The following is a 10,621-nucleotide window of genomic DNA, read 5'->3' on the forward strand; positions in this document are numbered from 1 at the left end:
TACTAATGACTACATATATAAGAACTAGGTTACACTCTAGTTATAATTATTACAAACCTAACCAATGGGGCTAGGAGGGAACATGCTTACTTACTATACATTACACACTCAAGTTGGGTGAACTATGTGTATAAAGTTTATGGGTCCTTAGGATATGATCTAACCATCATTGTTGTCTTGCTAAACGACACTAGTAAACACTTTACACATTCCAAACATTCAACATCCAATGTGATGATCATGATTATCTCACTTACAACGTGCGATCGCCTTTTGTAACTTAGCAGCATGAGTGAAAGTAGTTATTCATGTTTATCCGTTGTGTTTATGATGAAAACTAGGTACAAGGTGGTGCAATTCAAAATGGAGGAATAAGTAACTATTTTTTTGTACTCATCCATGGTGCAAATCATGGGGTATGGTATTGGTACAAAGTTACGAATATTTTACAAAGTGGAGGAAACAATGTGATTACTTTATGTCTCACATCAAATGGTATCAACAAAGTGGTAGTGGACCAAATCATTCCTATAGCTCAGAATGTGAACTTTGAAGCCTTTTGACATACTTTTTAGAAAGATTATCACCACTAAATTAAACCGGCTTGTCAATTAGATACTTTAAGTTAATTACCATTTGAATTTCTTAAAATTACATTCTTGTTTAATAAACCATGTGAATCAGAGTACAACAATTGGTGGATAGCGCACATCAAAGAATTATGGTGAGACTCTTACTCTGCTAAACTCAAAATATAACTAAAGTTCTGCCTAGGTTTGGACTTCCCTTTGCTACTATTTTTAAATAAGTGGTAGCATAAAATTAATAATGTAATAGTGCAAAATATGATGGGCGAGCTACTAAATTAGGCTAGCTATAGTAGGCGTAACTACACATTGTGATGAAAATCACCAACAGGGCATCCCATGATTCATGCTAAAATGTATCCATGGAGTAGAAAAATGGCCAATCAACTTTCCATTTCAACATAAGTGAACGAGTAGTGGCTTGCCATGCAAAATGATGTACATCATGAGAATGTACATGCATACTTTACCAAGTTAACATAAAAAACACAAGCAAATGAAAATTGGGACTATTCAAGAAGCAAGAACACTTAGGTGGCTTGCTACATAAAGTGACCCAAAGTGTGAGATCATATGTGCATGCATTATATTGTATCGAATATTCAAGATCATAGATAAAAGAAAAGTATAGTTGGGCCACTTTCCGTGAAGAGCACACTTTAGATAACTTGTTATGTGCGATGGCCTAAAGCATGAGATCTTAAGTGCATAATTTATAAATTTAACACTGTAGAAAAATGAAAATGATATTTAGCCCCTTTAAAGATGAGTGAGCACTGTGTAATGGCCCTTTGCATGAAACGACAATATAGAGCGTTACATCACAAATCTAGAAATTGAACATCCTAAACAATACAAAATGGCCTTTTGCATGAAACAACATAGAGCGTTAGATCACAAATCTACAAATTGAGCATCCTAAACAATACAAAATGAAAATTTGGACACTTAAGTTATGGCCACACTTTAATGTGTCATTATAAAATGAAACTTGGATTGCTTTCAATCACAAGCACACTTGAGTGGCTCATTGCATTTGATGATCTAGAGCATAAGATCCTACATGCATCATTAAGGAATACAACATGGTAGTAGAGAAGAGAAAATTGATATCTCCACTACTTGAAGTGGCTTGCACACTTTATCATGGCTTGTCAGATGAAATGAGTGAAGGCATGAGATTATACGTGCAAAATCTGTGAGATGACAGAATAAATTTCTATCATGGCATGTATGTGCACAATATGTAGGCAGGCATGCAACGTTGCTCTTGCTGAACAAAATATATTGGATTTCCTCTAATGTAAACCTTGGATAATATGCATTAGGCATGGAATACGACCTTTATTGCAGGGGTTGCCAAGGGAGACATGAATCCCAACTTTTATGGAAACTACGTCCTGCAAGATGCTGTCTACTGTCGCATAGTAGCGCAATTGTGGGGGCAGCTCGCAAAGAATGCTAGCGTGGATGAGGAAGTAAGGGAGTATGCAAGCAGCAGCGTGTCGGGATATCAACGCTGTTCGAGCGCCTTGTTTGATGGGTGGAATGTGAAGGATGATAGGAGGGATGAATATGGTGTTATTGCGCGGGAAGCGGTCATGGAGTATGTGAGCTTCATAGAAGATACGATGCAGGCGTACCCCCCCAACGTCTTGATTGCAACCTACGCTTGCGTGAAGCTGTGGAACAATTTGACCGGAGATCTGTACCCCATCGTGGCGCAGCAGCGCTCAACGTCCAGCAGCAGCAGCACTTATAATAATCCATACGCGGTTTGGGTGGACGAGAATCGTGACGATGGCTCTAGTGCTCGAAGACAAGCTGCTCGAATGGATGAATGGGACCAGCAATACCGATGGTACGATTGGGGTGAGGCGCTCTCGCTCTTCCGTGCTGCTGTGATGAAGGAGATCAATTTCTTCGATCATGCGGGGAATTATATTTACGTATGATCCAAGAAATGGCGCTGTGGCGCGGCGGGGAATGCCAGATCAGTTTCTTCGATCATGCGGGGAACGCATCCCCACCCACTTCCACCACCACACGTGCATGCAACAACGCGCAAATTAGCCTCTGCCATCCAATGATAATGATAATTAGACACCCCCGCCTTGACAATGAGTATTTGAAATTTGAGATGGCATTAAACCTTGATTATCGTCTCCCTCCCTTCACATGCAATTTCCGCCATGCTTAACAATAAACTCTCGCATGTACATCTACTATTTCTAGACTTGGCAAAAGTTTGCTTATGCAAAACTAAACTTGTAAAGATCAGCGCACTCAGAATACATTCCATTCAAGCATCCCCTTCTAATCGGAATCTCTAGACTACTTACTACTCTTGAGGCATTTCCTAGCCGCATATATGTGTAAACAAGCGAAAGTGAGGTTCGAGGAAGCCTTTGAAGTTTGAAAAGCGAGGACTCGATGCCACCATGGGATTTGACGAGGAGCATTTACAAAAAGTGAATTCGGAGGTAGTTTAATGATTACATCAACGCCATCAAGCTCTTAGCACATACGAAAACCAGTTATCTCGATTGGTACAAGTCACAAAAAGAATGTTCTTATCTATTTCCAAAGGATGTTCTTGTCTCTTTGGGCATTTGAAGGTCTAGCATTTGTCGTATTGTCAAGTCTTTTGTAAACTTTATTTGAAAAAGTTTCATATGAAAATGACCTGACTTGGCTTATTTAACCTTTAAAAATTGGCACTTAAGACAACTTTCAAGCTAAAAGTTACAACTTTATTAGTAACATTCGTTCAATCTGGTAGTACTATCCGCACAATTTCAAGGTCATCTTGATGTCTTGCTTAGTAATGGCCTAACAATTTCTCGTAATATGTGCTCATTTCATTACAAGATATAGGCCTTATACCGACGTTAAAAGCGACAAAAATATAAATAAAGAAATTTGCTCCCGTCGTCGCAAAAAGCATCGTTATTGGCGACGCCATAGAACAGTCGGTATTAGCATCGTTATCAGCAAATGCGACGTTGATACAACGCTGCTAACGACGCTTTGCGATGCTAATAACGACACCAAACGACGCGTGCAGGTAAATTTGCGACGCTAATAGCGACGGTAATAGGAAAAAAAAATTATGGGGCCAAACAAAATAGTTTCTGCACTGTGTACAATGCTCGTGTAAATAAAGACAAAGTATACTTAAATCATAACACTGATACATGAAATAAATACGTGATCACATAATGAAAGCGACTGGTACAATCATGGCAAGATATCACTACTACATAGAAAATGTCTACACAGATCAGGTGACCAAAAAAGAAAGGTGTATGAGCTCCAGGGATTCAAGTGCGATCTATAGATCCTCGCCATCCGAAAGCTCGTCCCGCCGCAAAGGAGCATCGAACTGACTCTGTAAAAAAAGAAACAACTACACATCAATCCACCATACAATAATGCATTCTAATTAAACATGGTAACTACGGACAAGAAAGATGAGTGACTTACAGGGCCCCTGCGTCCATACAATCGGTCGATCGATGCAGTGAGACCGTGCCTCTCTATATATCGAGTCTCAAGGCCGGTCGAATCATGATTTGTAATGGAATGCTGCAAAGGAAACAAAATACTAACTGTTAGAAACACGATTGTCAGTACAAAGGATATTGCAAAAAAATAAGCAAGCAAAACAAAAGAAAAACTTACAAAATCCTCCAGATATGACTTGTGGCCCGCCACTCCCAAGATGATGGACCACTCTGGCCTATATTCGTGCCCTCGCCGCCTCACACTGCTGACTCCAACATTCTAGAGAATCTGTAGCCTCCTCCCTCAGTTGGCGCTAGTTGTCCGCATCTAGCCACTCGGGCTTTGCAGCCCTACTCTTGAGTGCCTTGCGTGCATCCGATCGTCTATGTGACATATATTCGTGCCCTCGCTGCCTCGCACTGCTGACTCCAACATTCTAGAGAATCTGTAGCCTACTCCCTCAGTTGGCGCTAGTTGTCTGCATCTAGCCACTCGGGCTTTGCAGCCCTACTCTTGAGTGCCTTGCGTGCATCCAATCGTCTGTGTGACATATATGCATGCATGCACTCCATCATCCAGCCCATAGAAAACCTATCTGTTGGGGATAGTACCGGAAACTCCTCATGCAAGGATGCTACTATGTAGTCCTTACTCCCCTCTGGTATGTTTTTTCAATGATCTAAGACATTGTGCCAAAAAACTTGTTGGCACAACTCTCTCAACCCTCTCTTATTTCCTCTCCCTTCCTCACTCTCTCCCTCTCTTTCTCTCTTTCCCTATTATGTTTAATGTTTTTTCTCTCTTCCTCTCCCTCTCTCTTTCCCTATTATGTTTAATGTTTTTCTCTCTTTCCTCTCCCTCTCTGTCCCTCTCCCTCTCTTTCTCTCTTTCCCTATTATGTTTAATGTTTTTTCTCTCTCCTCTCCCTCTCTCATTTCCTTTTCTCTCTTCCTCTCTTTCTCTCATTTCCTCTCCCTCCCTTACCCTCTCCCTCTCTTTCTCTCTTTCCCTATTTCCTCTCCCTCCCTCACCCTCATCCTCTCTTTCTCTCTTTTCCTATTATGTTTAATGTTTTTTCCCTCTTTCTCTCGTTTCTTCTTTCATTTTCTCTCTTCCTCTCCCTCTCTCATTTCCTCTCCCTCCCTCTCTCTCTCCCTCTCTCTTCTTCTCCCTCTCTTTCTCCCTTTCCCTATTGTATTTAATGTTTTTTCTCTCTTCCTCTCCCTGTCACGATTGTGGGAGAGAAGGAAGGAGTCTCACTTGTAGCTTTCTTGCTTGCACAATGGGGGAATACACACAAGGGTGGAGGCTGAAAACAGTTTTCCTCTTCTTAGTTGTGAAAGCCAAAGAACTCGCATACAAAGAAATAGAAGAACCCTATATATGGGTCTCAAACCAAAGACAACTAACTAAGGTGGCATACTAACTGAGCCACGAACTAGAGTAGATAAGGATAGCTGTCATCTAGCTATTATTCATGGGCGGTGTACCAACCGCATCTACAACTGACAAGTCGGTGACATAAATGCGCAACGGTCACCCTGGCATATCACGAGTGGAGCTCGATATCTCAACACTCCCCCTCGAGCTCAATCCCAATTCCTGCACACCAAGCAGGTCTCTAAACTTGCGCAGCTTCTCTGCGCCCAATGCCTTCGTGAATATGTTAGCTACCTGATCCTCTGTGCTGACATAAACTAGATCAATAAGACCTAGTAAAACCCTCTCCCGCACATAGTGATAATGCACCTCAATGTGCTTTGTTCTAGCATGATAGACTGGGTTATTTGCCAAGTGTATACTACTCATGTTGTCACAATAAATGACAACTGGCCCATCAGTAGACTGATGCATATCATAAAGTAGCTTATGCAACCAAGCTACCTCACATGCAGCCATTGCTGCGCCCCTGTACTCAGCCTCTGTGCTGGATAAGGCAACTGTAGGCTACTTCTTGCTGCTCCAAGTGACTGCAGCACTCCCAAAAGAGAATACATATCCACTGGTAGATCGTCTATCAGAAATGCTACCAGCCCAATCAGCATCAGTGTATCCATGCAACTGTATCTGAACCCCAGTCTCATAAAATAGTCCATACTGCAATGTGGACTTCACATACCTTAGTATGCGTCTAGCCGCATCCAAATGCGGTTTCCTTGGAGCCTGCGTAAACTGACTTACCAATCCAACAGCATAGCTCAAATCTGGCCTGGTAATAGTCATATAAATCAAGCTTCCTACTATGCGTCTGTACATAGTAGGGTCTTCCAGAAGCTCACCTGCATCTGTGCTCAGCTTCACATTCTGCTCTAAAGGAACTGAAATAGGCTTACAGCCTGTCATCCCATATTTGGACAACATGTCCAATCCATACTGCCTCTGCAAGAGCTGTATCCCACTTGGTGATCTAATCACCTCAATGTCCAAGAAATAACGCAACTCTCCCAAATCCTTCATCTCAAACTTATGCTTCAATAGCATTTTCACATGAAGGATATCTTCATCACTGTCACCTGTCATAATCAAATCATCAACATAAATGACAAGTAGCATAATACCTTTCTCTGTTTTTCTCACATAAAGTGAGAAATCTACCTTGGAAATCTGAAAGCCAATAGTGACAAGATATTGTCCTATCTTGTCAGACCATGCTCTAGGTGCTTGCTTCAAGCCATACAAGTCTTTCTTCAACTTGCAAACAAACTCAGGATGAACAGCATGCACATAACCTGGTGGCTGCTCCATATAGACCTCTTCTTGCAAATCACAATGCAAGAAGGCATTCTTTACATCCATGTGATGTAAAGACCATCCCTTTGATGCAGCCATAGCAATGACTGCTCTTACGGTTGCCATCCTTGCAACCGGACTGAATGTTTCTTCATAGTCAATGCCATACGTTTGTGCATACCCCTTGACTACTAATCTTGCCTTGTATCTGTTCACGGAACCATTTGCATTGTGCTTCACCTTATAAACCCACTTACAACCAATTGCATTCTTACCTTTAGGCAAAGGTACCAATTCCCATGTAGCATTTGCTTCCAAGGCATCCATTTCTTCATCCATGGCTTTCTCCCATTTTTCTTTTCCCATGGCTTGCTCAAAAGAAGTGGGTTCTGGTTCCTGTATCACTTTGACCATATATGCATAGTGAATGGTTGTAAATCCATCATATTTCAGTCTATCCACAGGATACCTAACTCTGGTAGACCTACGCAAAGTAGGCTCACTTCCAGGAGCTCTCAAAACATCCCTGGTCTTCCTTACTCCAGGTGTAACAATAGAAGGAATATCCAACTCATCATCAATGCTCTGTTCTGAGCCACTGGATTCACCATCCACATAAGAGTGACCTGCATTCACATCAAATATGGGCTGATCTACCTTCTCTTTTCCTTTTCGTGATACCTACATACCACTATCTACATTGCTTTGAGAAGATTCTCCTGATCTCAATCTGCCTATCCATGGAGAAGAATGTGAACCACTGCTAGAGGACGCTCCAGATCCACTAATATCTTGTGACTGCTGCTGAGAATTCTGTGCAACATTACCATTTTGTGCATCTACATTATCAATCACATTTACTGGTTTATACCAGCTACTCATCTCATCAAAAATAACATCTCTGCTCATTGTAAACTTACGAGTAGAAGGGTTATAGCATCTATACCCTTTTTGCTGCAGAGAATAACCAATAAAGATGCACTTCTCAGCTTTTGGATCCAACTTGGATCTCAACTCATCTGGCACATGAACATAGGCAATGCAGCCAAAAATTTTCAAATGAGAAATATCTGGTTTCCTACCAGTATACCTCTCCTCTGGAGTCATTCCATGTATTGCTGCAGTGGGAGTCCTGTTCATTATGTAGACTACTGTAGCAACTGCTTCAGCCCAATAAAAATCTGGCAGGTCTTTTTCATTGAGCATGGCACGAGATACCTCTCCAATATGCCTGTTTTTTCTTTATGCAATTCCATTTTGCTGTGGGGTATGACTGCATGAATATTGCTACTTTATGCCATGCTCCTGCAAGAACCTTGCAAACTCATTTGAGAGGTACTCTCCCCCTCCATCTGACCTTAGGCATTTTATCTGCAAACCTGTTTCTTTTTCAACCATAGCTTTAAGAGTTTTAAAATGCCCAAAAACTTCACTTTTCTTTTTCATAAAATACACCCAAAATTTTCTGCTATAGTCATCAATAAAAGTGACAAAATAATGACAGCCTCCAAGAGATGTAGCTTTAGTAGTCCACACATCAGAGTGGATTAATTCCAATGGCTTCTTACTCTCTTGAACATGTCTAGGAAATGGTTTCCTTGCCTGTTTTCCAAACTGACAGGCTTCACATACCTTATGCATTTCTGCAGCCTTGAATCTAGGCAATCCTGCAACAATATTTTGGGCATGCATTGACTTAAGTCGTTGTACATTAACATGACCAATGCGTTTATGCCAGATATCAATATCTGCAACTACACCGGTCCCATGTGCAAACATTGCTGCACTCAATTCAGACATGTCTGCATCCAACGTAAACATTTTGGCCTTCTTCTTTCCTTTTGCTATTAAGCGACCTTTATTTTTCATATCCTCAACAAAGCATCCATGAGGATTAAATCTGACCTGCAAGCCCTGCTCAACCATTTGACCAACAGAAACCAGATTCTTGGTGATATTCGGGACATGAAATACATCGGACAGGTATTTTTTTTTCCCATCCTGCATAGACAAAGGAATTTTTCCAATCTGCACAATACGATGTGCAGTATCATCACCAGTCTCCACAAATCCTGGTTTTTCCATTTTCCTTGCATCCTCCATCCATTCTACATGACCTGTCATGTGGTTTGGTGCACCTGAGTCAACATACCATACATCATTGCTTTCTTCTGCAACTGTCATAGAATTGTTCATGTGCTGCACCATGAACAAATGCTCATTTCTGTCATTACCCAGTCTACTAGATGATGCATAATTCCCTTGTTGCAGTTTTTCATTCATGATGTCATTCTGCTTTTTATAGCAGTCTTTAGCCATATGACCCATTTTACCACAGTAGTAGCATTCAACATTACTGTTTGCATTTTGACCTCTTTGCCATCCACCACGACCTCTTTTGCTCCCCCTGCCTCTAGAGTTACCACGTCCTCCTCCATAGGACTGGTTTTCTTGAGTTTGCTGCATATTCTGATTTCTACCACGGCCTCCAAATCGGCCTCCTCTACCTCTGCCTCTACCTCTTCCAGTATTTGAGTAGAAGACAGTTTCTTTTGAAGTTCCTCCTGAAGAAGATGCACCACCATTTCTCTGCTCCTCAGAAATTAGAAGAGCAATCAACTCCTCAAAATCAGGAAATCTTTCACGAACTAAAATGGATGTCCGAAACTGTGCATAATCCTTTCCTAGACCATTCAAGGTCACAGAAACTAAATCATCATCTTCCACCGGCGACCCAATGGAAGCAAGTGCATCTGCAATCTTCCTCGCCTTCATGTGATAGTCATTGATGCTCATATTTTCTCTTTGCACATTGTGCAACTCTTGCTTGAGCTGCATTTTCCTGGCTTGCGTATTTGTGCTATACATCTTTGACAGAGTATCCCATGCCTCCTTTGGCGTACTTGCATCCTGAATATGCACAATCATAGAGTCTGAAATGCTTATAGACAGCCAGTACATAACTTTCATGGCTCTCTCATGCCATGCTTTGAATGCCTGCATTTGCTGTTGATTGGGAACATCAGGAAGAACTGGTTCTTCTTCATTTCTTGCAACAAATTCCCAATATCCTTTTCCCATAAGGAAATTCGTCATTCTAAACTTCCATGCTTGGAAGTTGTTCTTGTCAAGATTTTCAGTTACAATCTGTGAAAGAGAATCAGACGCCATTACAGAACACTGCAAAAAATTCTGTCACTGCAAAAAACACAGTTTCACCCTCACAAGGGCAAATCTGCAAAACTGGCGAAAGTGGTATTTGACCACACAGTCACTTCCTAGTGATGATTTTGCATAAACAGGAACCAAGGATGATTTTGTAACTCCCAATGTCTCTGCACATAAGCATACGATGCAATTTCTGTGGTAACTTTTCACCGACCTGTAGAATAGTGGTTGCACAGCATAAAACTGGGCCTTTTTCTGAGTGCGTGCAGAAAACTTCCGCCTCCAAAACAGGCCCCGAAATGGTCTCAAATTAAAAAAAACAGGGTCGCCGAGGGCTAAAGCCTTCTCCCGCAGCATATACTACCCTCTTGCTTCACCGCGCGAAGGGCGTCTCAACCTGAGACAATGCACTCCTGCAATTTTCGGCTATGCTACCTGCAAAGATCTGCTCCCAAACCAGAAAATGAAAGCAACACTGCTCCTCTTACCAGAACACCGCGAGCTTGGCTTGCTTTCTTGAGCTCCTTACCACGAACCAGGCTCTGATACCATATCACGATTGTGGGAGAGAAGGAAGGAGTCTCACTTGTAGCTTTCTTGCTTGCACAATGGGGGAATACACACAAGGG

General features: G+C 41.6%; 1 protein-coding gene across 1 annotated transcript; it reads left to right on the top strand.

Moving 5' to 3' along the window:
- Window positions 1–590: 590 nt before the first annotated feature.
- LOC148031739 (uncharacterized) lies at window positions 591–2,907 on the top strand. The gene has a single exon (XM_087685371.1). It carries the CDS (start codon window positions 1,958–1,960, stop codon window positions 2,540–2,542), a length of 585 nt encoding a protein of 194 aa, XP_087541497.1. The 5' UTR covers window positions 591–1,957; the 3' UTR covers window positions 2,543–2,907.
- The last annotated feature ends 7,714 nt before the right edge of the window (window positions 2,908–10,621 follow it).

Source organism: Lygodium microphyllum, chromosome 9 (genome assembly GCF_053477565.2).
Source record: "Lygodium microphyllum isolate KBCC chromosome 9, Lygodium_microphyllum_v1.1.10, whole genome shotgun sequence".
Lineage (NCBI taxonomy): Eukaryota > Viridiplantae > Streptophyta > Polypodiopsida > Schizaeales > Lygodiaceae > Lygodium > Lygodium microphyllum.